General features: G+C 42.8%; 4 protein-coding genes and 1 non-coding gene across 9 annotated transcripts; 2 read left to right on the top strand and 3 right to left on the bottom strand.

Annotated features, from left to right (window-relative positions):
- The first annotated feature begins 677 nt into the window (after window positions 1–677).
- Window positions 678–3,840, top strand: LOC4334758 (GDSL esterase/lipase At3g48460). Its single transcript, XM_015776777.3, has 2 exons — window positions 678–1,322; window positions 3,179–3,840. The coding sequence occupies exons 1-2, from the start codon at window positions 732–734 to the stop codon at window positions 3,689–3,691; spliced, it is 1,104 nt and encodes a 367-aa protein (XP_015632263.1). The 5' UTR covers window positions 678–731; the 3' UTR covers window positions 3,692–3,840.
- Window positions 3,841–4,029: 189 nt separating this feature from the next.
- LOC4334757 (serine/threonine protein phosphatase 2A 57 kDa regulatory subunit B' theta isoform) lies at window positions 4,030–8,632 on the bottom strand. Of its 4 annotated transcripts, none has more exons than XM_066308835.1 (5): window positions 8,473–8,632; window positions 8,063–8,378; window positions 6,544–7,932; window positions 4,526–4,900; window positions 4,030–4,444 (listed from the first exon to the last, which is right to left on the bottom strand). In XM_066308835.1, the coding sequence occupies exons 3-4, from the start codon at window positions 7,735–7,737 to the stop codon at window positions 4,541–4,543; spliced, it is 1,554 nt and encodes a 517-aa protein (XP_066164932.1). In that variant the 5' UTR covers window positions 7,738–7,932; window positions 8,063–8,378; window positions 8,473–8,632; the 3' UTR covers window positions 4,030–4,444; window positions 4,526–4,540. The 4 variants fall into 4 exon arrangements, with proteins under 4 accessions (XP_066164932.1, XP_015632261.1, XP_015632262.1 ...); XM_015776775.3 differs by having other exon boundaries at window positions 8,147–8,378; XM_015776776.3 differs by having other exon boundaries at window positions 8,496–8,632.
- A 1,160-nt stretch (window positions 8,633–9,792) lies between these two features.
- LOC9269241 (exosome complex component RRP41-like) lies at window positions 9,793–13,444 on the bottom strand. 2 transcript variants are annotated; one of them, XM_015773013.3, is made up of 7 exons: window positions 13,042–13,444; window positions 11,867–11,945; window positions 11,094–11,196; window positions 10,872–11,010; window positions 10,455–10,543; window positions 10,214–10,363; window positions 9,793–10,133 (listed from the first exon to the last, which is right to left on the bottom strand). In XM_015773013.3, the coding sequence occupies exons 1-7, from the start codon at window positions 13,193–13,195 to the stop codon at window positions 10,047–10,049; spliced, it is 801 nt and encodes a 266-aa protein (XP_015628499.1). In that variant the 5' UTR covers window positions 13,196–13,444; the 3' UTR covers window positions 9,793–10,046. The 2 variants fall into 2 exon arrangements, with proteins under 2 accessions (XP_015628499.1, XP_015628500.1); XM_015773014.3 differs by having other exon boundaries at window positions 10,872–10,992.
- A 7,750-nt stretch (window positions 13,445–21,194) lies between these two features.
- On the top strand, window positions 21,195–26,808 carry LOC4334756 (PTI1-like tyrosine-protein kinase 1). Its single transcript, XM_015777358.2, has 8 exons — window positions 21,195–21,407; window positions 21,891–22,005; window positions 22,498–22,745; window positions 22,874–23,000; window positions 23,083–23,356; window positions 25,236–25,368; window positions 26,140–26,226; window positions 26,364–26,808. The coding sequence occupies exons 2-8, from the start codon at window positions 21,915–21,917 to the stop codon at window positions 26,508–26,510; spliced, it is 1,107 nt and encodes a 368-aa protein (XP_015632844.1). The 5' UTR covers window positions 21,195–21,407; window positions 21,891–21,914; the 3' UTR covers window positions 26,511–26,808.
- A 329-nt stretch (window positions 26,809–27,137) lies between these two features.
- LOC112938489 (U1 spliceosomal RNA) lies at window positions 27,138–27,298 on the bottom strand. Its single transcript, XR_003241688.1, has one exon. It is a non-coding gene; the product is annotated as a U1 spliceosomal RNA (small nuclear RNA).
- Between the last annotated feature and the right edge of the window lie 154 nt (window positions 27,299–27,452).

Here is a 27,452-nt window from a genome sequence, read left to right as displayed (position 1 = left end):
ATTATTTTTTATTTTTAAAAAATTATGATTAAATCCATACATTAGTTTCACCAGAAAATTAAGAGCAAAAACTAAATGTTATTTAGGTTTAATTTTTTGGGAAGATATACGAAATTCATCAAATTTGATCTGAAATTTATTTTCTAATTTGTGATAAACTAATTACATCTCCTTTGTTTTTTCACAACGAATCTTTTTTCACTAAATATTTGTTGAAAAGTAATTTTCAAATTTTGTGCAGAACTTTTTTGACAATAAATATTTTTTATTTTAATGAAATAATGTTTTATTTTTAAAAATTCATAACAAATATTTAGTAATTTATTCCTTATTGGTTTTCACAACTCAAATAATTTACACATAAAAAAATTTCTAGCTTTTAACAATATACCAAGGACAAGAAAGTAATTTCTACAATAACTAACGGTCAAACTAATGGTCAACTAACGGAATGGGTATGTAAGGGATCCAAATAAAAACTCAGAGGTATATAAGAGATCAAACAAATTTCAGGGGCGTAGAAGGGATTGGGTGAAATTACATGGGCATGTAGAGAATTGGCCCATTTTTAATCCATTTACATGGTCAGGAGTAATCTAGAAATTAAATTACCTACGGTTAATTCGAAGGTGGATCACTTCACTCTCTATAAGAAGCAGTGGAAGCGGAAACACACTGAAGCACACAGACGAGTGTGACTGACATAGCTAGCTAGCTCGATCTCGCCGGAAATGGCAGCTCGCGTCATCCTGCTCCTCATCCTCCTCATCGCCTGCGTCGCCGTCCCGGCGGCGGCGGCGTTCGAGACGGTGTACGCGTTCGGCGACTCGTTCACGGACACGGGGAACACGCACTCGACGACGGGGCCCTACTCCTTCGGCTACGTGTCCAGCCCGCCGTACGGCGCCACCTTCTTCCACCGCTCCACCAACCGCTACTCCGACGGCCGCCTCGTCGTCGACTTCCTCGCCGACCGCCTCGCGCTGCCGGGGTTCCTCCCGCCGTACCTCTCCCCCGCCGCCGCCAACGCCACCCACGGCGTCAACTTCGCCGTCGCCGGCGCCACGGCCATCGAGCACGAGTTCTTCGCGAGGAACAACCTCAGCGTCGACATCACGCCGCAGTCCATCATGACGGAGCTCGCCTGGTTCGAGGCGCACCTCCGGCGGTCGCCCGCCGCCGCCAGGGCCGTCGGCGACGCGCTCTTCTGGGTCGGCGAGATCGGCGCCAACGACTACGCCTACAGCTTCATGGCCGCCACCACCATCCCCCAGGACCAAATCCGGAACATGGCCGTCGACAGGCTCACCACCTTCATCGAGGTATATATATATATACATACATATATCTCATTAATTAATTAATTGTTTTTTCTCGGCCTTTTGGCTATGTTTAGTTCCTGAAAAAAAAATTAATTGCTTTTAGTTAAACAAATTACACAAAGTGCTAAGCTAGTAGAACAAGACAAGACGAGAATTTAGAGGTTGTCCGATGCGGGTCCAGGATAGTAATTACAGTGACAGTAAAATTATAAGTCGATCGGTCTAATACTAATTATAAGTTATATAGTTTATTAAAATAATGGTAAAACTTTTTTTTTAATATAGGTGTCCTTAGCCATTTAAAAACGAATGCTTAAAACGTAAACTTATATAGGAAAACATCAAAATCAAGTTTTAACACCTAAATTTTGTCGATAGCTTGTACTCCCTCCGTCCCAAAAAAAAAAAACGAATTAGCACTGGATATCCAAATTCGTAATACTAGAATGTGTCATATCCAGTAATAGGTTGGTTTTTTATAAGACGAAGGGAGTACTCCATTCATACAAAAGTACAAAGTATTTTTTTTTGTCACTAGGACGAATAAGTAAGACCAATAAATAATTAACGCATCCATCATGCACTATATACATATATTATATCTAGGTAACAATTTAATTTAGCATATAACGACTAGAAATAGATTTTAGAGTTTTGAAAAACTAAAAAAATAAAATATGAATTAGACTTTTGGATGTACTGGAGAGGAACATAGGAGCTGATATTAGCTAAGAGCATTAACTAATACTTTCACCGTCTTATAAAAAACAATATAGAATTATGTATCTGAGTATACTTTTTATCTTGGTACGTTGTATTAGAATGTGTTATATGTCCATTCCTGGATTTTTTTTTCGAGGCCTAGATTCGTTTTTTTTTTACTAAGCGAGTAACTATAAGGCCTTCGATGGTTCAGAAATTAGAACCCAGCCTGTCCTAATGTATCTACCCCTGTCGGTGCATTTGCTACTAGCATGACAGATCAAGAGCATGGCGACCCTGTAGCTGCAGCCATGGCGACCCTGTAGCTACAGGTCTGCAGCCGCATGCAGAAGAGTAGATAGATCAGGAAGCACAGTGACATCTCTTTAATTTTGCTGTCCCTGTTCAGCTTGTTTGCAAACATTTACTGTACTGCTTATGGGAATTCCCTGCTTATGCTGCCATCTTCAGTGTGCGAATACATGAGTTCGTAGTTCGTACTAGCCGGAGTATTCACCGAGCTACAGCCTACATGCGATTAGGAGTACTTAGTTGCACTGTTCATCTCAAGAATATGGAGTTAAGTCGCTGAACATGATGTTGGGAGGCTACAGTAGACGCTTTGATGACTGGAATCAATCAGCCAACCAAATTTGATGGCCACCAAAATTTGACGGCCACCATTTACTGCCTTGCTCTTTCTCCTCCTAGCACACTATACTCTCAAATTCTGAATCCATACCAAGTTTGAATGCAGCTAGCCGGACATGCATGTGCATTGATCTACTACTTATTCTGAATACTGGAAAAGTAAAAAAAACAAACTAATAACAAACACAAAAGAGCACTAGCAGTATTCTCTCTCTTTTTATGCTGTTATTTTAAAATAGTTTTCTTGTTTATAATTAAGTTGTGATTTTGTAATTCGCAGCCATTCAACATACAATCTAAGTATATGATAATTGGTTTAAAAAAACACAAATATTAGGGAATGACCTAATATCAAATAATTAGAGAGGTGGCGCTTCGAACCCAAATCGTCTAGCCCACTAAATTGTGGAGCTAACCGGAAGACCGCTTGACATTTCTCGTATAATTGGTTTTACCTACCTTCTGTCCTTCGAGAGAGAGAACAATAATTGGATGCATGGCAGGCATTGCTGAAGAAGGGGGCCAAGTACATAATCGTACAGGGGCTACCTCTAACCGGTTGCCTGCCACTGACCATGACGCTGGCCCGCCCGGAGGACCGCGACAACATCAGCTGCGCCGCCACCGTCAACCAGCAGAGCCACGCCCACAACCGCCGCCTCCAGGCCAGCCTCCGCCGGCTCCGGCGGCAGCACCCGGCCGCCGTCATCGCCTACGCCGACTACTACGCCGCCCACCTCGCCGTCATGGCGGCCCCGGCGAGGTACGGCTTCACGGAGCCCTTCAAGACTTGCTGCGGCGCCGGCGGCGGCGCCTACAACTTCGAGATCTTCTCCACCTGCGGCTCGCCGGAGGTGACCACCGCCTGCGCGCAGCCGGCCAAGTACGTCAACTGGGACGGCGTCCACATGACGGAGGCCATGTACAGGGTCGTCGCCGGCATGTTCTTCCAGGACGGCAGGTACTGCCACCCGCCGTTCAGCACCTTGCTCGCCAGGCGGAACAAAGGCAATTAAGCAAGTGATCATATCTTTTCTGCCATTAAGCAATATTGATCAGTGTTGTTGTCTCTTTAGTAGCTAGGTGATCATTGATCAGCATTGCCATTGAAGTATTGAACTGAATTCTGAGCAGCATCAGTATTAAGCTCTTCATTCTTGAATCATTTTGTGACTTGTGTCAGCCAGGCATACCATGTGCCATTATTGTCGACGACAGAGCATTCAATAAGAAGAAACCTAGAGTTTTAGGTGAAGTTTCCACTTACCAGCTCTTGGCTTAATCAGTTTTGAGCATCCTCTCTTGGATACTGCTCCATAGTAATAAGATTAAGTAAGCTGCACCCCACACATTCTTTGAGCGATATTTGTTCATATTGTACTCAAGAAAAAAATTTCTGTTTCCATTTACAACCATGAAGGCCCATGCCAACTGGAGAACAACGATGACTCATTTTGAAGGACTAACTAACTTCTATCTACTGACCACCAACAACCATTTGCTTCCAAAACAAACACCCATGGGAAGATTGCAGCACCAGCTGAAAACAAATTGCAAGTTCGCAACCAACTTCGGACAAGGTTAAAGGATAGTAAAGCAATTAACTGCAGATCTCAGCATATCAAAAGCCAAGACTCAGGATTGAGAGGTGATTGCTGGTACTCTGCGTAACCCAACTGGCTTCTCAGATCTTCCATCAATATGCCCGCCTTGATATACCTTGTCTGTACAGTTCAATCCTGTACAGTGCTTTTTGAATCTCCAAGGACCTAACAAATGAGGTGGATTCATACATTAGAAGCCACTACCTCAAACTTGCAATGCAACCAAAAATTAGTAAACTTCCTTACCACTTGAACAATGCGCTAGACAGCTGAAGATTGGCGAGGTAAGGTTCGAGAGACAAGCACAGCTGCTCCACTCGTTGCTTTTGCTGATGCCATCTCTTCCAGGCGCTTCCATGCGACTTCTTGCTTCAATTTTGTCTCCTTCTCTTTGGCTTTTTCATCCTCGTATTTCCGCTGACACTCATCATATACACCAACATCATGATCGGAGAACAATTTCCGAACATTAAGTGTGAGGCTTTGCACAGCTTGGTTCCAGTGCCCATTAGCATTTCTCTCGAGTGCAGGGAAGATGATAGGTAAGATCACCCTACTATTTTGTTTGATCAGATTCTCGATATGATCATTGTTCCACAAAAACAATGCTCTCTCAGCAACCTAGAAGTAGCATAAGCACTATTAGATAAAATCCATCAACCAATATGCGTATATCATGTTTCTGCTGCTTCAATATAATTTGCATTAACAATTCCCCGCAGGAAAAAAAAGGATGCACTGGTAATTATGAAATATTGCACAATTAAACAAAATTTGATGTGCTAAATTGTGAATCCTCATAATAGCAGGGAGTGATTAACTGATTACAAAGAACCAGAAACAAAATCCTGCACTTAAAAGCAGATTTGAGATGTAAGACAGGGGCTCTATTGAAATAAAATGCAAGTATACCCTGTGTGTTGGGTCAACTCTCACACTGTTAGGTTTCCAAACTCCACAGCATTTTTGGCATAGTCAAACAAATAGTTATGGGAGACTCATGCCTGAGCATGCGGAATTAGCCCTACAATATTTCTCCACTCATAACATAACAAGAAATAAACAATGAAAAACAATTTCTATGTAACAAGATTCAGGGAAGACGCATAACAGAACTAAAACTCTATACAATTTCAAGGTAAGTTTCCAAATGAGCAGTGTAAGCCATTAATAAAAAAAAATGAAAAATACACCAGGACTCTATAAATGATCACTGTTTTAGTCAATCCTAACTGTGAGCATAACAGGGCTCTAAAGATGAATGCTGTTTTAGTCAAACCCTACTATCTATTTGAAGGGCATAAGGAGTCAGATTGTTTTCTATTTCAACTTACAAAACTCCATCATACCTTGGGAATTGATAAGAAAAGTCACAGATGAAAGATCAATTGCCCTTCAAGTTTTTGGTTGGTAAGTAACATATGAATATAAATCCGTACTGATAGCAGTGTCAATGCATTGATACACTAAAGTAGCTCGTGGCTAGACTAAGAAAGTAAACCATGAGAAAAAACACTCCGAGCTACAGCTTATAACAGCCAGTTATGCTATTCTTTGACGTGGTTGAGAGGGATTTTGTTTTCCATGCCTCTTTTTCACTAAGGACCCTTGGAAACCCAAGTCCACCCAAAGAGTAACACTAATTGATGGTTAGCACATAACAAACATTTTTCACTAGTTTGAAATTTCAAACGGCACAATAATATATAGGAAAATAACTTCAGAAATCCACTCAGCAGCCTACGGTGTACACGAGAACAATTGGTAGGATTAGCTTTTGCGAAAGATTGGCTGCTCACCAGTTCTTCAGTCTAATTATAGAGTGACCAGCCCTTAGCTTGTATTCTGATTTACCACCAAACAGTAAGTCACTTAAAAAAGAAAGAAGAAACAAAGCCCCTACAAATAAAACTAACAAATATTTGGACAAACGAAATTATCATGACAGATGATTGGAACTTTGTAAATGATAATTCACTACATTCTGATATTCTATTATAATGCTGAGCTGTATAGTTCTAACTTCTAAGTGAATACCCAACAAAGGGTAATTAAACTTAATAAACACTATATGTAGGCTAGCTTAACTTGAACAGAAACAAAATGTGCAAAATGAGACGGTTACCATGCAGGAAATGCATCTGTTTCAGTTTTAACATGATAAACTGACGAAAGAAAATTACATTAAAGAAGAAATGGGAGTAAAAGGTGGAATGAAAAATGAAGGGGAAAGTTTTTAATGACAGTCACGCAATTAATGTTACCTGGAAGTGAGAACTGTTTAGACAATGTGCAATCTGACGGAAAAGAGGAACCATGCATTTCTGAAACTCTGCAGGTTGTGTAGCCTCTAATATCTCTTCCAACTCTCCCAAAAACAAGACCTCCTTGGAGCTGTTTGTGATTGGCCAATATTTCAATAGGCCCCTGATAACAGTGTCTGCGAGTTTGCAGTCTTTTTCAACAAATTGTGTAATGCAGTAAGACAACTGTTGATGGTACATCCCAATGCACTTTGGCTTATGAAGTGGAATCAGGGCCCGGACAAGGAACAACTTATGCTCCTCCTTAAGTGGCAGTGCAAACCCATTTATGATACTTCCTAAAATCTCCAATAGTTCTGCAATTCCATTGTGTTTTTCAGTTTCATAGATGAACTGGTAAAAGATGTTGTTGATTGCCTTCCTTATAAATGGTCGATGTACCATGAACTTTCCGTAGACACGGTGAAGTATCGTCTTGAGGTACTCCCTCTCCCTAGGGTCCTCCGAGTCAAAGAGGTCAAGTAATCTCAGGACAAATGAATGATCGATGTATCTTTTTGCCAACTTGGCATCGGTCTCTGGAGACTGAATGAACCTCAAGAACAGCTCATAAACAATCTGCAAGTGTGACCATGCAGGATCCATCACAGGCTCCTCATCATCCACATCGAAGGCTTCAATCTTATTCTCTCTGGGCGGGGTAGTCAGTGTCCTGAATAAGTTTACAGAAACCATCCTTGTGATCTCTTGCATAATTATCTCCGGAAACTTCCCATTGGCTGAGGCAATATAGTCAACAAGTTCCAACAAAGTTTGCCTCTTTACTTCTTTCTCCTTTACACTCTTTGTTGGATCTGTGAAGTCAAATGTGGCACAGCACAAGTTCAGTTTTTTTACGAACAGGTTATTCTTCTCTGTGTTGGGCACATCCTTAAAGCTTGGCAACAGCTCAACAGTCGGTTGTACCGAATTCCCGTTCACCCTTGAGTTTGCATTCCCAACATGCATGCCACTCCCATAACTAAGCCCAGAGCTTGAGATAACCGGTGTCTGGCTACTCAAATTGGAGGACCTTTCTGCACCTCTTGGACCCAATGGTGGATTCGGCACTGAGGGGCTTGACCTGCCAATAGGGTCCTTGTCTCCGGATTTGGATGGCTTCTTGGGGAACCGTCCAAGGATTTGCTTGATCATGCTATCACCCAGCTTAGTCAAAACCAACCAGCAGTAGCTCTCGGGTGCTTCTGAAACAACTTTTCTCCCGACTCCAATGTGGCAATTGGTATTACTGAAAAGTAAACCCTAAGTCCATTTCCATATAACGGGGATCTCTCATCCAAACGATGAAGCTTTTTGCAGAGCTAGTGCACCAAATGGAGCCACTCTGACCTGCTTGAATCAAATTGACAAGGAAAAACAACAAATCACCCTAAGATCGCTGAAGAAAAACAACGCCTAGCTATCCACAGGATCACATGACAGTTGATCAGAGGACGGGGCTGAGTAAAACGCGCTCTACCTCTCCATCGCCACTCCAAATTTTGTTGAGGAGGTAGTAATGGGGGGCTTCGCCGGCTCATCGATTCGGCGGGAGGGAGCTCACCTAGTTGGCTCGCTGGCGGTGGTGCTCCGCGGAGACCTGGCAGCTCGGCGACGGGAGCTGTGCACTTGACGGGGACCTCCTCATGCGGCGGCGGCGGATGGCAGGAGCTGGAATACACAGAGACCTCCGAGCCACCGGCGGCGCTCAGAGCAAAATCAACTTCTCCCCAAATCCGCCAGAGCAAAATCGGCGGAGGAGAACGAACAGTGGCGCAGCTTCCGCCGAGGAAACCCTTGAGATACACACAAGCGAGCGCCGCACAAGTCAAATCTCCAATAGCTAGCTAGCTAGCATCACAAAGGGGAAGCGCGCGAGCGAACAGTAACCTAGGTTCCAAGCCAGCACGCACCTGTGCTGTGATCCTCTGCGCCGGCTCCCGCGGCGGCGGCGGTTGGTGGCGGCGGCGGCGTCCGGTGAAGGAAGCGGTCGCACGAGAAGAGAAGAGAAGAGAAGAGAGAGGCTTGGAACTTGGAAGACCTTCTCCTCGTTTTGCTTTTTTTTTTCCTTTTCTTTTTTTTTCTCCTCTCCCTCTTCGATCGAACAGTTTTTTTTTCGAAAAGAAAATAATAAATAAATAGATGGAAAAAATGGTGGAGAAGGGTGTTGGTGGCGGACGTGGCACTGTGCGTGGTTTCACTTTCGCTTTAAAAAATTCCGTGGGCTTGGGGGGGGGGGGGGGGGCGGGGGGGCTGGGGTTCGCTTTTGCTCATTGCCATGCAAATGCAAATGCTTTGCTAGGCTGTGTTGTTGTTAAGTGCTGTAGATGCTGTTGTTAATCTTTAAGCCGTGCAATCAGGAAAAGGCCCTTGCCACCTAATGTGTGAATGATGAGCCTGTCTCACATGTTGAACTAACTAATACTCCTGCTACCACTAACCAATGCCCATCACATGATGGTTATATGTTTTGAGTTAGGATTCTCTCTTCTTCTTTTTTTCATATATGCAATTTGCAACCAGTGATAAAGTCATTAGTTTTTGTCCTCAACTCGTTAATTTCTGTACGGAAAAAAATCATTCGTACTCATAACTCAAGTGTCACTGTTCTATATTTTGGTAACTCAAGTGTCATTGTTCTATATTTGGGGATGGAGGTAATACTAACTAAATACAGTGTCATGGAGTACTATTGATAGAAAACATGAAGGTATACTGTAATTTTCGTTTGTCAATTTTTAACAAAGCTTGACAATTCTAGATGCCATTCGAAGTACAGGAATAGTTGTACATCAAAATTATTAACCAGCAGACTGATCCCAAGGGGGATGATGACAACCTGCCAGCAGAGATATTTAAGTCAACAAACTGAGGCATATTTTAGGACATACAAAGGAACCACCTCAATTAGATTGCTCACACATATGAACAGCAGCAGAGAACCCTTCAAAGCAAATTTCAGTTTCAGGTCACGCTACGATTGCCACCAAGTTTGCAAATAAAAAAGGACTTAGATTTCTACCTCATGGTTAACATCAATCTTCCTTATTCCCAAAATTGAGGACTCTAACATGGGCATCCTAGGAGTTCCTACCACTGGTACTCCTCAAGGAATCTTCAAGCTGAGGTGAGAGGTTTCCTTGTTTCTTTCATTCTTTTCAATTGATCCTTATCTCACATGGAACCATTTTCAAAATATTAGCTATGTCCTTTAGATCCCACAATAAGCTAATTTTGCATTCTTTTATGGCTTCATCTATAAAGTATTACAATCAGGAGTAGTACAAAACAACATACAGACAATGCTACTTTCTCTCTGAACAATTAGCTGTTTTGCAAAGGAAACAATCAGCATATAATCATGTAGTCCCGCAAACATCAGGCATCAGCCTCCCTTGCCTACAAAATTTGTACAGCTAAGGATATCTGTTTGAGCTTGCAACATCCTGCTGCTAAAACTTTATTCACTCAGCCAAGCTGGAAGCATCTTTCAAGCGCTCCCGAAGTATGTCACAGAGCTTACTGCAGGCATCCATGCAGAGCTCCACCGCCTATTAGTGGAAGGAATCAAAATGTTATTAATTCATAATGTTTTAGTATCATGTGTTAATATAGTGGAAAAGACACACACGTTCGTGATTTTGCCATCAGACCACTCTCCAGTAAGAGTTAGCTGCGTGATCTCTTTGCGGGCTGGCATGTACGCCACCATAAGGCTGCCGTCTTGCCATGCTTCCTCGTCAGAGGTTGGATCAATGATTATGTTCTTCCCAAAACAGGACTGACAAAGAAGCACAGGTGGATTGTCTTCAAATTCAAATGTCGAGTTTTAAGTACACACATGGTAAAGGAGAGAGAATGTGAGGCCATACCACAGATACTGATGTAACAAGGTCATACATCATGATTCCAGCATCAGCCAACGCAAGACTAGCACAAGAAATAATGATGGGAAGATCACCTGAAATCAAAGAAATAATGATGGGAAGAATGGAAGATCACCTGAATTTCCAGTATGAACGAAAGTAGTTCAATTCCCATTTGCAAGGAAATAAAGTTCTGTGGAATAACTCATGATGATATGAAGGCTTCTCTCAAAAACATAAGCAAGACACATTCTTGTGTGCCATCATATTATACCTTGTTCACAAAGTTAAAGTGCAGGTCATAATTCTTCCTAAAATAAGTAAATACGGATTATTACAGTAAAACAGCCTGAGCATATCAAATGCAGCAAGATCAATATTAATATGAAAAGGCAGAGATCAAATTCAAGGATAGTATCTTACTGCCACCAGACTCAAGAACCAAGGCAAAAACATCAACAGTGGTCTTTGGAAAAGTGTGCAACATCACTGCGCCTTCCAGAGCTTTATGAAGCATTGCGGAGTACTCCTTGTTATCTGTTCCCTGGAACAAAGATGCAAACTTTCAACACTTATTTTCAAGCATAAATGGTCCAGTAACAAATTTCTCCAAAGAGACAATGGAGAGCTAATAAAGCAGCAGACCTGCCCACGTATAGGAGTGGCAAATGTTGTGTAGCTCACATTGCAATTGAGTCTACCAGTATCACTGTACAACATTGCTTTCTTGCTTTCTCTCGGTCCAAACCTGAGAAAGTAATAATCAAATAAACATGACCAAGCAATCGGAGCAATAAGACAATTTCAACAGGAATATACAATCTGATAAGTTTTGACTGACAAGATACATGAAACTGATGTAATATGAAGCTAGGAAGTACATGTTAAAGGTCAGCCTCAAGGCCTTCAAACTATCATTGCGATTGCCTTTTTTTTTTTGGGTTGCCCCTTGAGAAAGGGTAAGCCATAGAGACAAAACCCTCAAAAGTCATAAGAGCACAAATTTATAAAATGCTGATAAATGTTAGCATGCTAAACTGATAGATGTATAAAACATACTGATACATGAATCCAAGCTGATTATGAACTGTTCTCAAGAGCTTAGTAACTTTTAAGTGTATTTCAAGTTCAAAGAAAGAAGTTTGAAGTGTAAACATATTTCAGTTGACCTTAACTTGCTAATATTTGGTCCCACAAATGCCAAAATCTTTAAAAATTCAAATTTGGAATGATGTGTAGGAGGATAGATTGGGAATATCATAATGGAAACTGTTAATTATGTTTTAGTAGCAAGTTGAGTTTATGAGACACCTTTCACATTGGGATCTAATGAAAGATATGTTCTTTAACACTTGGAAACTAAACCATAACGTACTTACATACATAACGTGATTGTATAAAAATGCAACTATACTTACACTGACACAATGACCTTTGTCTTCCCAAATTCTGCATAAGCAGATCCTGATGCAGCGGTTGTTGGTCCTGTTTGCATAACTGCAAACAAATCAAATTTATTATTGGCTCTGAGCAACATATGAGTCCCACTAGTTTCAAGCATCAAATTCCAGTGATCATAGAACAATTTGCAGTACCATTGAGGTTAAAATTAATACTTACAAGGAAGAAAGAAATAGAGGTAGTGAAACACAGTTTCAGGTAATATATCAAAGAAGGTTCTGCAATCATGTAACATGGATCATAATATTCATACATGAAAAAAATTCGTTCTTCCTTCAAGGTTGGTAGATGCATACTGTAAAATCCTATATAAATTCAAGTTTTTTTTTCTAAGCTTGCATATAGTGGTTCTGGATGTTGTACTGCCCTATTGCAATCAGAGGCACATGACATAGGATTTTACAGCAGCGTTTGCTATTACATAATTAACATCAGCATGGAAGAAAATAACAGATTGGTATGTATTAAGCAACAAACACCTCAGAACATTAAGAGAAATTGCGTCAAGCACATGCTTTCGTTTATTGACAAGCACACACTAAATGAAAGTTCAGCAAGGAAACTTCAACTTGTGAAAAGTCTGGAACATGAGCAATATGCACTTAAGCTTAGAGAGGTATAACAATTTGATTTCTCGCTCAAATTATTTTGGTCACATTCTATTTGTAAATCTACACTTGAGACCTGACTGTTTTATGGAGTGCTCCAGCTCAGAAAACCAACAAAAGGTCTTCCTCAATACCCTGCTCAAATAGAGAGCGCAATGTCGTTCTATTTTCCTTCGATTACGTCAGTGCCTAAGAGTCTAAGGCGTGGTATATTCACAGTAGGACGATGACTTGAACAGTAAAAGAAAACATTTGACAGTGGGAATGTTTCGCCCCACAACACCATCATCAGCATCCTTGCTCTGCCACTGAGGACATGGAACTACCGTTGTATGTAAGACATGTGTGTACTACTCAGGCATAACGTCGAGCACCTAAAGCGCAGACCAGGCGATGGCAGAAAATGTTGCTTAATCGGACCCCTGAGCACGAATGGGGGCGTTCCATGGAGATGAGGGTCGGCACTAAATCAGAGCAAACAGAGAAATCGGAGCAGGTTGAGAAGGTGGAGGAGGAGGATTTACATGCAGGACGGCAGTCGTGGAAGGAGCGGCCGTCGGCGCGGGGCCAGTCGGCGTCCTCGGCGAGGTGGCGCCGCAGCTCCTCCTTCCTCTCCCGACGCTTTTCCCCCGCGGCAGAAGCCGGAGAGTAGGTCCCAGCGGTGGCAGCCGCCGACATCGCCGGGAACTGGGTGTGCGTCGTCGCCGTCGGCTGCTCGAGCTACCAACCAAACCTTAGCAGGATCGGGTCTCTGAGCTCGGCGTGCGTCTCTAGATTCGAGAGAGACGGGAGGCCGGCGAACTATGCAGCGACGAGACGGTGGCGGTGGCGGTGGCGGCGGCGGAGAGCGTGGCCGTGGCCGCGTCGGCCTTCCTCAGCAGCGCCGCTTTCGGTGGAGTGATTCGGGGAAGGGTTTGGGACGGGAGTGGCAACTGGCTAGGGGTATTGTAGGCTAAATGGACCGTGCTAAGCTGGGCCGGGCCGACCACGACGGTACTGTATCCGGCCCAGTCATGGCAAGGCACGCTGGCCTGTGGGCCGTGCTTGGTCCGACGCCTCCCCCCGTGGGCCGGCACGGCACGGCCCGTCTGGTCCATCTATTGTTTGCTACAAATTTCCTATTTTTCCCCATTTTCATATATTACTCTTTTTTTTCCCTATTTCCCTTTACCATTTCCCCTTTGGACTTTGGAGGACATTATGATGTTGGTCTAAAGTCATTCTCTTAATGCAAACCTCACTTTAACAACACCTATAAATAAACCAAAACCAGTAAAACTAACTATTCAGGCTTTGTAAAAATTTGATATAGATGTCGCCTCGCTGTTAACAGTGAAATTTGGTAATCGGCAAAGACGTCATCGGCTTAGAATCATTATCGGCTGCAGCATCTCGGAATCAGTCGATGGGAGTTATCAAGTCGCCAATAGTCAGATTCTTGCTATATTCGGTTAAGGAAATCAATCTACTAAAGGAAGCTTATCCCTAAGTGACCGAGTTTAAAGAGGATGTGGCATGGCAGTTTATCTATTAATTAGGAATAGTTTATTAGTTTCCTTTTATCTTTAGGAAAGTGTGTTTAGTGTCCGATGAGGACTTGTATTTTCCTTTTATCTTTAGGTTAGTTTCTTTCTTGTCCGACAAGGACTTGTATCAACCCATGGGTATAAATATGTACACCCGGGGTCTATGTAATCTATCACTCTGGATCAATAACACTCTCGGCGCATCGCCACCCTCTTTCCCGAGGTTTTTACTTATCTTCCGGCAGGATTTGGGCACCTGACGCGGGGCTGCATCGGTTCAGTTCGATCTCCGGCGAAGGGGTAAGTCCTACGTTCCGTCGGGCCCTGGTGAATCTGTCATCTACGTCGGCATCGTTTAAGGCTGCATCGCTTCGATCTCTTGGATCGCTCTGGTTTGGTTGATTGATTTGCCTACCTGATATCTCAAGTCTATCTCCAATTCCATTGTGTTTAGAGACGCATCGGTTTAGTTGGGACTGTCTCGGTTAGGTCCGATCTTCTGTCTTAGCCGATATATCTCTACAATCACAATGCTGTTCTAAATAGATTTGTTATATCCATCACATTAGACAGATCTATCGGCTCATCGAGTATTAGATTATCATATACAATCTCGTGCTGCATCGGTTAGGTTCGACCTACTAGATTGTTGTTGATAATATAAGTCTTGCTAAGCTGATAGGTTCATGCTACTGTTTTATCGGGGTGCTAGCCGATAAGTTATCTGGACGTTGCATCGGCTTATAAGGATTACATATATATACAAGTTGGATTTAGCCGATGACAACAAAGATTTAACTGTTTAATCTAATCTTGTGGATTTCATGACATCGGACCTCCAGCCGATGTGTGCTTTAACTTTCGGATCGATGCTTATTTATCATGTCATTGCTAGCCGATTGGTTTATACTGGATTATATTGTTATTTTATTACATCATCATCAGCCGATTGCCTTTATATCATCATCTACATTGGACATATAGCCGATTGTTTAAACCCTATCGCTATCGGCTGGTATCGGCATCGGCTATTATCGGCCATCGGCTGGAATTACTCCATCGGCTTGTCAGCCGATCGGCTATTTTGATCTACTATTTGCATATCTTGTCCGTTGCAGGATCAAACTGACTGGCACGCCCACATCTCATCATATTTGGACCTGCACAGGAGTTAAGCAGATCTCCCAGGCCTCGTGTTTTCTGTCAACACGCTTTTGGCACGCCCGGTGGGACCACGAATTTTATATCCACATGTCTAAAGAAGAAGTCAATGCCAAGATCATTCAACCTCGGCTAGGGGGCAAACACATCAGTATCAGCTCATGAAAGCCGATTACAAGATCAGACAGAAGAGAATTTTGGAGCATGAGTCCTCATACTCCAAAACTAGGGGGCATGTGTTAACAGTGAAATTTGGTAATCGGGAAAGACGTCATCGGCTTAGAATCATTATCGGCTGCAGCATCTCGGAATCAGCCGATGGGAGTTATCAAGTCGCCAATAGTCGGATTCCTGCTATATTCGGTTAAGGAAATCAATCTACTAAAAGAAGCTTATCCCTAAGTGACCGAGTTTAAAGAGGATGCGGCATGGTAGTTTATCTATTAATTAGGAATAGTTTGTTAGTTTCCTTTTATCTTTAGGAAAGTGTGTTTAGTGTTTGATAAGGACTTGTATTTTCCTTTTATCTTTAGGTTAGTTTCTTTCTTGTCCGACAAGGACTTGTATCAACCCATGGGTATAAGTATGTACACCTGGGGTCTATGTAATCTATCACTCTAAGCCGATGCAATGTCCAGATAACTTATCGGCTAGCACCCCGATAAAACAGTAGCATGAACCTATCAGCTTAGCAAGACTTATATTATCAACAACAATCTAGTAGGTCGAACCTAACCGATGCAGCACGAGATTGTATATGATAATCTAATACTCGATGAGCCGATAGATCTGTCTAATGTGATGGATATAACAAATCTATTTAGAACAGCATTGTGATTGTAGAGATATATCGGCTAAGACAGAAGATCGGACCTAACCGAGACAGTCCCAACTAAACCGATGCGTCTCTAAACACAATGGAATTGGAGATAGACTTGAGATATCAGGTAGGCAAATCAATCAACCAAACCAGAGCGATCCAAGAGATCGAAGCGATGTAGCCTTAAACGATGCCGACGTAGATGACAGATTCACCAGGGCCCGACGGAACGTAGGACTTACCCCTTCGCCGGAGATCGAACTGAACCGATGCAGCCCCGCGTCAGGTGCCCAAATCCTGCCGGAAGATAAGTAAAAACCTCGGGAAAGAGGGTGGCGATGCGCCGAGAGTATACCTGGCCAAACGGGCGGCCCGGCCCAGCACGGCACGGGCACGCCAGCGGCACGGCCCGCTAGGGCACGGCCCGTTAGGCACGACTCCTGTAGCGGGCCGTGCCGTGCCGGCCCACGTGCCTACTCCCCGGCCCAAGCACGGCCCGAGGGAACGTCGTGTCGTGCCGTGCCGGCACGGGCACGTCAATGGCCCATGGGTCGTGGTCGGCCCGTTGGCACGATCGACTGCAGGCAAGCTGGCAAGGCGACAACGCCGACAAGGCGCGCGCGCGGATGAAAATTTGGACGCGGCACGCGGGAGCGAGCGGCCGGGGCCACGGGACCGGCCGGCCGAAGGGAGACACGTGGCGCTGGACTTGCTGAATGCTGACTCAGTGACTTGCCTCTGTCCGTGTGTCTATCGCCTGTCACTCTGTCAGTGGAACAATTCAAATCAAAGAGAAAGGTCCGAAAGTTAACTAAGCTAAGAGAAAATTAATGGATAGTTGGAGAAAAATAGAAAAATAATTAGACTTAGAAAAATATTAGAAAAATATGGGGAAAAAAGAGTAATGACCTTTATTGATGTTTACATGATACATGCTGCCTCGTTAAAAACTTTGTCATGTAAAAACTCATATTTGAGAAAACCATGACAAAGAAAAGAGTACAGCCAACAGGTCAATACTTAAAAAATATAAACTAGCTACCCTAATTGTTCGTCATCTAAATAAAGGTTTTCGAACTGTGCGGCCAATTCTTGGTTGTCAGCAGTGTATTGGGCATGTTCTGCAGCAAGTTCCCAGTCTTTGACGCTTAATAGTATTTCCACATGATCGCTGCTCAGACTTGTTCTCCTGTCCTCGATAATTCTTCCGCATAGACTGAAGGCTGATTAGGAGGATACCAAAGATACGGGCACCGTCAACACATCCCGTGCTAGTTTTGATAGCACAGGATATGACATCTTATGATCATTCCACCACCCGAGTACGTTGAAGTCTGACGTTTCATGCCTGATGGCATCGCTATCCAAATAGTTGGACAACTCTTCAGCAGGACCATGCGATCTAGCGTCCCCACTTGCTGCTGATGAACTGGTACCACCACCATGGCTAGAAGATGAACCGCCCCAAATTCTGCTCCACTGTAATTTTTTCTTACCTGCTGCAGGGACAGGTGGGGGTCTTTACAAGCGATCTCCCTGAAACTTTAATTCATACTTTCGAAATACCTCATAGAATTTAGTTTTGACATCAGCATAATAGGTAGAATAATCAACATTAATAATATCTCCAATAAGTGAAAGAATATTGAGGAATCCCCGTAATTTTCCCCTAGGATCAAGAATAAATGCAAAAGAATACAACATGGGGATGTCTTTCCAATATTTAAGATATTTTTGTTTCATATTAAAGACAACGGGCATTAAAAGGTCATCATTTTCATACTCTTTCAACAAAGTGGCAATTTCAAGAATATTATGCAAAATTAAATTAGCTGTTGGATAATATACTTGAGATAACAGAAGAGTACAGTCATGAAACGTTTCAAGAAATTGATTGAACCTTTCAACAATGTGCCAGGTATGATCAGTCAGTATTGGCTGGCCGTCACTGTTTTTTGGGCCATTACGTGTTTGAAGGAAAACAGTAAGTAAATCCTTGTAAGGTAATACAACCTTTAACATAAAATAAGTGGCATTCCACCGATGGTCTGCATCGGTTAAAAACTTACGTGGGGGCTCACCCGATGCACAACAATACCTTTTCCACTGTGCAATCCGTGGGTTTGAAGCAGTTAACCACGTGATTGCTTGACGAACAGCGTCGATGTGTACATTAACTCTCTTAAACCCACATTTAACAATTAGATTAATGATATGGCATGCACAACGCTGATGCAGAAGAAATGATTGAGCATAAATACAAAATAATGGTTGTAGAATTTCCATGGCCCTAGAATTTGCAGATGCATTATCCATTGTTACAGCAAAAATTTTATCTGCAAGGTTAAACTCATCAATAACCTCTCGAATTCTCTCTGCTATATTTTCACCAGTATGTGAAACATCAATTAACCTTAAGCCAAGAACTCTTTTTTGCATTTGCCAATCATCATCAATGAAATGTACAACTACACTAAGGTAATCCTCTTTAGCCCTACTACTCCATATGTCTGAGGTGACACTGACAGAAAAGGTGCATGTACTAAATAATTCCTTCAGTGATTCATAACCTTTGTCATAGACATTTTTCAAATCACGGGTTGTGGTTTGTCTACTAACAGCTTGAAACCTAGGATTATGAGAATTTTTTATGTAATTTTCAAATGCAGGACTCTCACCAAAGTTCAAGGGTAAATCTTGTCTAGCAATTAAACGGGCAAGATTTTCTCGAGCTACCATAGGATCATACTCCCACGTACGTACCGTACCATCAGGATTTAGTAGTAGTTGTTGCTGTCGTAGTTGGATTCCTTGCTTCTTTGCACAAGCCTCGGCATGCCGCTTCAAATGTCCTGTTCCACCAGATGATTTTGCAGATAACTTATTTTTGCATATTCTACATCTCGCGAATGTTACATGCCTTCCATCAGGGCCTGTCATGGCCACCTCATCGAAATGTTGCCAAACACCGGAAGTTCTTGATCTCTTTGAGCCGGTGTTCGTCGATGCACTCCCACTCATAGTGCCGGATGCTTCTGAACCCGCCGGTGGCTCCATAACTGGTGGTGTTGGAGCTGATCCGGTGGCATCATACTCACTAGTTGGGAATGACCTCGACACGTAGTTAGGGTCGAAATCACCTAACGTGAACGATGGAATGTTTGATTCGTCCATTCTGAAAATTTAAAACAACATAAACAAATTTCAGAATATTTATTCGCATAACATAAAATAAAATAATACATAAAACTGAATATATGACGTACTTCTTTCTTACCACCTTTGCTTGGCTTTACACCTCTTGTATGCACTATTTTTAGTCACAAACTATTTTTGATTTTAGACAAAATTTTGTCAAATTTTGTCTAAATCAAAAAATCGATCTATCACACGAAAGAGCACAACAGAGCACAAAATGGGAGGTATGGATGATTCAGAATGCTCCGGTGGGTGTCCTATTTATAGAAATAAATTTCATATTTTTTTCGAATTTTTTTCCATTTTTTTGCTCTCCAACGGCTACTTCTCAAAAACAGCGGTCGTTGGATTAGCTCACTAGCCGTTGGGGACACGTGGCACTCTCGCATTCGTCGTTTGACTAGCTGTTCGGCCGCCGTACGGGGTCTCGCTGAGTCGCCTGTCACCGTCTCGGCTGCTCCCAACGAGGCACGGAGTGACGGAGGCAGTCAGAGCGAGAGCGACCCAGCCTCCCAGCCCCAGCGACACGTCGCGACGCCGCTTGCCACGCGCCACGAGCGAACGCAGCGACGCGCGCTTCCCGCCGCCTGGCCCTGCGGCTGCCCTCGGCGGCTCGGCCGCTTGGCGCCACGTGCGCGGTGTGCCTACCCTAGGCTGCTCCCGTGCCGTGCCGTGCTCGCGGGCCGTGCCGTGCCGTGCCAGCCCTCTACAGTAAACGTGCCGTGCCGTGCTGGCCCAAGGGCTATGGCGTCGGCCCAGACACGGCACGGGGTAAACGGGCCGTGCCGGCACGGCCCACAGGCCGGCGTGCTGTGCCGGGCCTGGGCCTTCTACAGTGCGGTCGTGCTTGGGCCGGCCCGGCTTGGCACGGCCCATTTGGCCAGGTATAGCCGAGAGTGTTATTGATCCAGAGTGATAGATTACATAGACCCCGGGTGTACATATTTATACCCATGGGTTGATACAAGTCCTTGTCGGACAAGAAAGAAACTAACCTAAAGATAAAAGGAAAATACAAGTCCTCATCGGACACTAAACACACTTTCCTAAAGATAAAAGGAAACTAACAAACTATTCCTAATTAATAGATAAACTGCCATGCCACATCCTCTTTAAACTCGGTCACTTAGGGATAAGCTTTCTTTAGTAGATTGATTTCCTTAACCGAATATAGCAAGAATCCAACTATTGGTGACTTGATAACTCCCATCGACTGATTCCGAGATGCTGCAGCCGATAATGATTCTAAGCCGATGACGTCTTTGCCGATTACCAAATTTCACTGTTTACACATGCCCATAATAATTGCCCTTAGAGCAGGTACAATAGCAGGCTATTAGTCAGGTATAAGCATATTTTAATGAGATAAAAGATGAGAGAGAAGAGCAGCGGGCTATAAATCTGTAGCCAGCTGCAGCGCGGACTCCAAGACATGTGTATGATATGTGGGACCATATATTAATAGTATAGCAAGCAACTATCGTATGAATTGGCTATTAGATTGGCTATAGATAAATTGGAGCTAGTAGTAGGCTACATTATTAAACTTGCTTTTATCTGCGCACGCCGCTGGGACCCACACGTTTTCGGTGCTGTTTTCTGTCGTGGGCCCCACATCCATTTCGAACATGGAGGCGGATTAACACGCTCCTCCCCTAAGCACATGCGGGCCCCACATGCTCACTGTCCCCCTATGTCACCCACACGGGGAGGATCAGTCCACGCTGATGTTGTGCGCAGCCAGAAAATTCCAAAAACGGCCACCTGGTTCCAGCCCAACCGCACTGACTAATGGGCCCCACGTCTCTGGTCCCCACCTGTCAAGGAAATCGGCAGCCGACCAGCTCACAATCACATTCCCGGCCACCTCACGCCTGCTAATCCCGCCGCTCTTAATACTAATCGCGAAATTAACGAGCCGGATTAATACCGATTAATACTAATAATCCCCTTCCCCTCCCATAAGGACGGCGGCTTTAACTCGAGCAGGCAACCAGGACGCGGAGGCTGCGCCACCGCCGCCGCCGCCGCTGCCGCTGCCGGCCACTTCCTCCACCCTCCCCTGAGCCTGTGCGCGCCCAAGCTCCACTTCGTCTCGCCTCTGAACCCTAGCTCCCCCTGGTGGTGTCTCGAATTCTCTCGTCGCGCCATCGCCATCGAACCCGGCGGTGATTTCGTTTGCTTGGTGAGTGGTAGCCCTCTGCTCTGATCGCTGTTCCATCAGTGTGGGTTTTGCTTCTCACTTTGCTGTCAGCGTAATTCAAATCCATACTTCTGTCTGGGAGTGGATACCCCCAATCCATCCTGGTTATTAGCACTTTGATTATTATTATTATTATTATTATTATTGCTTATTTAAGCGATTGGATTGCTACGCTCGCATAGTACCTGAAATAGCCGTACTCACAGTGGTTTGTAGATTACTAGATTTTAGGTTTACTGCTTCTAAGAAGGCATGTTGGTCCACACTGTTGCATGTTGAATCTGGAAACTGTAAGCTTTTCCGTAGAGGAAAACAGTAAGACTCTAGTTGACTTAGTTCCAACCTGCTGAGAGTACAGATGTTGTACACTGTACAGAAGTGTACTTCTTGCGTAATTTAATGCATTGGTCAATTATGTGCTCTGATCTTTATACGTATGCTAACTATTCCGTGCATTTGGTTCAGGTGTTCAAGTTGTGAGGAGACAATATGAGGCAGTGGTTTTGTTGTAATTGCCACTTTGACGAGGAGGATGACCATGGGAAGGAACGCTCCAATGCTCAGGGCAATAAGATGGATGGTGCGGTTATTTTGTCGTGTGTTTTCCATGTGAATTTCAGTAACAGTTGGCCCATTATAAGATTGCTATAGAACCATCCTTTACTCCTCTTTTGTTATGATGCAATTGGAGTAAGGACCATACTAACATATGCGCCACTATATTTACCATCCTATGCAAATTGGCTGGAAGATGTTTCAAGCTGTGTTCGTGGAATGCCAGTTCTTGCTTTTATATAGCAAGCTACTGTTGCATTAGGCAAATTACACTTATATTCTTTTGAGCCTAATTCACAAAAAGTTCTGTGGGTGGTAAAGTTGGGTGTTAATGCTCTTGTGACAGACTTGGTTCTTTCTGTTGTTTATTTTCACTTGAACATTGGAAGATATTCTGCTATGATCTATTTGAGTAAATAATTTGGAATGTGTATGATGTATGACTACTAGCTGATATGAAGTTTTGATGTTGAAGTTGAACCCTTTCTGATTATATTGTTATGTTTCCATTCATCAGCCAAGCAAAAGTCTTCAAAACCTCCTGCTGGTCAACCTGAACCAGAGATAGCCCCACTTACAATTGATGTCCCTGAGTTGTCACTGGAGGACTTAAAACAAAAAACCGACAATTTTGGATCAAATGCTCTGATTGGTGAAGGTTCATATGGACGAGTATACCATGCCACTTTGGATGATGGGAGGCAAGCAGCAGTTAAAAAATTGGATGCATCTGAAAATGAGCCTAACGACGAATTCTTGAAACAGGTGATCACTTGCAGAATCATAGGTTTCTTAGCTTAAATTTCACATTGTCTATTTGTCTGTCTCAGGACTTGATGACAGTGCAACAATTCTAAAGCTATTACTTTTGTTTATGTTTTTGTGGACTCTAGGTCTCCCAGGCATCAAGGCTAAAGCATGAAAATCTTGTGGAGATGTTGGGTTACTGTGTAGAGGGCAATTATCGTATACTGGCATACGAATTTGCGACCATGGGTTCCCTTCATGATGTTCTCCATGGTAAGACCTTGAGCACCTACTATCTTTAGCATGTGGAATGCAAATCCAGGTCAGTTATAATCAACTTCTCTTAACACAACAGGAAGAAAAGGAGTTCAAGGTGCGCAGCCTGGTCCTGTACTTGATTGGACGCAGAGGGTAAAAATTGCTATAGAGGCAGCAAAAGGCTTAGAGTACCTGCATGAGAAGGTTCAGCCTTCAATCATTCATCGGGACATCAGATCAAGCAATGTACTTCTGTTTGAGGACTTCAAGGCAAAAATTGCAGATTTCAATCTCTTAAATCAAGCTCCAGATATGGCAGCACGCCTTCATTCAACTCGTGTATTAGGAACCTTTGGATATCATGCACCAGAGTAATGTCTAATTTATACCAATGCATTTCTTCATAGAACTCACTATATCGCGTCTTACTTCAATTTTTAATCCAGCCCAACAGTAGTTAAAATATATGTTTTGAACCAACTAAAATATGTTAATACTGACATAGTGTATTGAAAAACTGAGAGAGTCACTGTGGTGTCTATTCTTGTCAATGTGGTAGGTCCCATCTTTAAGGATTGTTGCCTTGAAATGTCAAAGGTCTGATATGTTTTTTTTGGATGAACAAATTCGTAGGTTATCCTCGTCTAGTTTGCTTTCATATTTTTGCTGTGCTTGTATGGTTGTATTCATGGGCAAGGGTGCACATACCTTCAGGTTCATATCGAATAGACATCACCAGAGCTATCTTATGTGCTCCTAAGATCAGAACTGTGTACTCTCAGTGCCTCCAAAGTAACACCAGAGGCAGTGGCTGGCTGGCAGCCCTGCCGACCAGGGCCACATGCATGAAGCCTCAAATGTGGAGGCCATGGCACAATACTGTGAGACTTACTGACCTAAATGACAATGGACCAAACAGTGTGAGTGGTTGTGGTATTTTTTTTTTTCTTTTGAAAAAGAACTCCCTGATCCAAACTGATGACTTCTTTTTTCACAAGATTGCATGAAAAACTGCTGAGGCTAGTGAATATAGAAATTCATAGTATAACTTTTTAGAAACTAAGGCCGACTTGGTGATCCTGGGCCTTGACGAGGTGGAAGATCTGTCTGGTTTTTATAATTGCAACAGTTTTTTTTTACACATTTGGCAAGTAAATTAATGTTCGCTATGTATCCAAGAGATGACAAGTAATTCTGACCTTACTGTTTTAATCAAGCAATGACTATTTTTTTTTCTTGGCCATTACACTTCCATTTTGATAGTATGATATCCTGTTATACATTGATATTGAGTTGTCTTGTACATTGTAGTACTTATTTGGGCCTTAAGCTATGTATGCTATTTTTCTGTTAGCAGAATAGCAAACTGATCTAGTTAATCGGTTTGGCAGGAAACATCAAATAGTACGTAGAACCAAGTATTGAATGCCTTTGGGTTGTAGTGAAATTTATGCATGTAGCTGTTCTTACATAACCTTTTTTTTTTGTTTGAAAAACAGCTGACAATGGTACCATGTAGGTGTTGCCAAAAAACAACTTTACTTATTTTGGGTGTGATTATGCCATTTAAGGTCTGTCAACACAACCACTATCTTTGGATAGTGCCTTATATTTTTTTTTTGGGAAAGCCAACTTATTTTGGGTGTGAATATGCCATTTTGGAGAGAGGTCTGTCAACACAACCAGTATTTGGGCAGTGCCTTAATTTCTTTTTGGGGGAAGTCAACTGACATGTTATACTCCATATTCTGTGAACCACTATCTGCATGCAGCATTCATTCTGGAAAGTTATGCAGAACATTGCTAATTTGCATAATGAGTGTGATGCATCTAAGTGATTTATAACATCATGTTGGATTACCTAGGCTGAATTAAGCAGGAACCTTTTACGACTGACCTCTTGAGCATTATTATGATTATTATATTTGTTTGTTGCGATATTTCTTCTACCTGCAAAGCTATTATATCTGGAGCAAACATAATGCCTTTACTTTCCTCTGCCTACAAAGGAAAAATCTGTTCACTAATTTTGTGTTTTATCTGTTTTGTTGTTATTTGATCTTTTCACCGTCTTGTGTAAGTTAATTGTAATTTCTTTAGAAACAAGTCTTTTGTTTGCTAGTTTGTCCAGGTAGATGAACGTTTCAGCGAAATGAGGATAAGTGTTCTTGGCATGAGTTGTGGAAATACTTGATGCCGTGTATTTTTATGCATTTCCTCTCTTAACTTATATAACCCTACTTGCCGCAGATATGCTATGACTGGCCAGCTGACGCAGAAGAGTGATGTGTACAGTTTTGGTGTAGTTCTTTTGGAACTCCTGACTGGAAGGAAACCAGTGGACCACACAATGCCTCGGGGACAGCAAAGTCTAGTCACTTGGGTAAGTTGTCTCTACCACCTAAAAGCGGAGTCGTCCATACGCTCCTTCCCACGCGTCACAAAGCACACAAGCACTGCCTTCTAGGCCTGAAAATAACAGAAAAATACCAGTTGTATGCGCCTTATGCTCGATCCAGCCCATTCCCAGTCGTATGGGCCCATGCAACCCATTCTCAGTTGTATTCGTCTGTTGCAACGCACGGACATGTTACTAGTTTTCTTATCTTGTTTTTGCTTTGGTTGCTAATTTTTTTGGTCAATTATAATAATTTTCTTCATTTCTACTGGTTATATGTAAAGACCAAGAAAGTAATTAGTGGCAAGAGAAGACATCATTGAGGAACATGAAACAAAAGAATCTAGCCAACAAAAGCATGCTGAAATACCGCTATGAACGTCTAGCAGAGTCCATCAACTTATTGAAGGTTCAATGAATCAGCACTGCAAATCGTAGCAATAACTGTCTGCTAACTGGACACTGACAATCCTAGACTTAAATGATTTCTAAATAATAATTAGTTAGGTTTATAGGTCGCTTTGGATTTGATTATTTGAATAAAAAACAACCTGTATCTGGATTGCTATAGAGAACCTTGATTTCTCAAATAGTTTACATTTTTCCTTTTTTTTTCTCAAATACATATTACACCTTTTCTGATTCCATCTAATTAGCCAGACTACTCCCGTAGTGAGATAGAAAAGGTAGTTGTTCCAAATTTAAGAAAAGGTAGTTGTTCCAAATTTAACTTGTTTGTGTACTTTTTCTCTCCAGGCTACTCCTAGATTAAGCGAAGACAAGGTCAAACAATGTGTAGATCCTAGGTTAAAGAGTGAATATCCTCCAAAGGGAGTTGCTAAGGTCAGTCTCTCGTCTCTCTCTCTCTCTCACACCCACCCACACATACACACACTATGATGCACATGCTTTTTACATCATTTGGAGTAGCAGTCCTGAAATAATGTCATGTTGATGTACTTGGTTGCACTTATCTGCAGCTTGCTGCGGTGGCAGCTCTTTGTGTCCAATACGAAGCAGAGTTCAGGCCCAACATGAGCATTGTTGTCAAGGCGCTCTCTCCTCTGCTTCAACAAAAACCAGCAGTGCCAGCTGCCTCAGAGCCGGCGCCAGCAACTGAGAATTAAGATGTTAGCTCATGGTAGACCTCCCGGCACATGCCAGTTCGTAATCAGCGCATTCTGTGTGTAATTGCAATTGGTTTAAGAAGTTTCTTTTGTGGGGTTCTCTGTTGGATGCAGATCACATGGATTTCTCTTTGCCTTTTGTTGCTACCTTAGGTTTGCGGTTTGAGATTTGTGCTGTACATTGGTCTGTAGGTGCAAGAATACTGCTTCCTCTCTTTTCCACAGCTTCACTTCAGAGGTGTCAAATACTCCAGACATCGTTTGAACTTTCAATAGATGCAACATGTTCTGAATTTCATATGTGGCTGCGACAATCTTTGATGATATATCCTATCCTCAAACTGAAACTGGGAACTTTCGAGTTCCAAGATTGCAATTTTATTATGGCTGGATGCATTGTACGGTACATCCTATCCTCAGTTGGGTGCATTCCGGTCTCCAGATTATGCAAAGTCCTATGATCCCATTAAGTATTTTCAGAGCACAAGCTTTAGTCTTAAACGATTCAAAATTCAGCCAAGAAAAGCAGAAGTAGTTTCGATTCAAAATGAAGCCAATCAAAATTTTAGATAAATTTGGTAGGGGATTGATTCAAAATGAAGCCAATCAAAATTTTGTATAAATTTGGAAGGGGCCGCGCGAACGCGTACCCCCTCTACCACAAATTATGACGTCCACTCTCCCACTTGGGGAGATGGTAGGCCAACGCATCCACCAAGTGCAATGTGGGCCATTAGCCCAGGCCATGGGCCTTATTGATCACCCATCGACCCCGTCCAGGTAAGTATGCAGCAGAGGTACCCTTGCCTCTTCCTTTATACCCCCGGACGTCCAACCTCCCGCCTGATTTGGCGTTGTGGTACTAAATTAACTCCACATATAACGCATCCACATCTTATGCGTTTCAGATTCAGGCTCCATGACCATGGGCCGGCAAGAATT

This window comes from Oryza sativa, chromosome 3 (genome assembly GCF_034140825.1).
Source record: "Oryza sativa Japonica Group chromosome 3, ASM3414082v1".
NCBI classification, from domain to species: domain Eukaryota; kingdom Viridiplantae; phylum Streptophyta; class Magnoliopsida; order Poales; family Poaceae; genus Oryza; species Oryza sativa.
The sequence above is the reverse complement of the archived record's forward strand: the minus strand, read 5'-3'. Positions and strand labels throughout refer to the sequence as shown.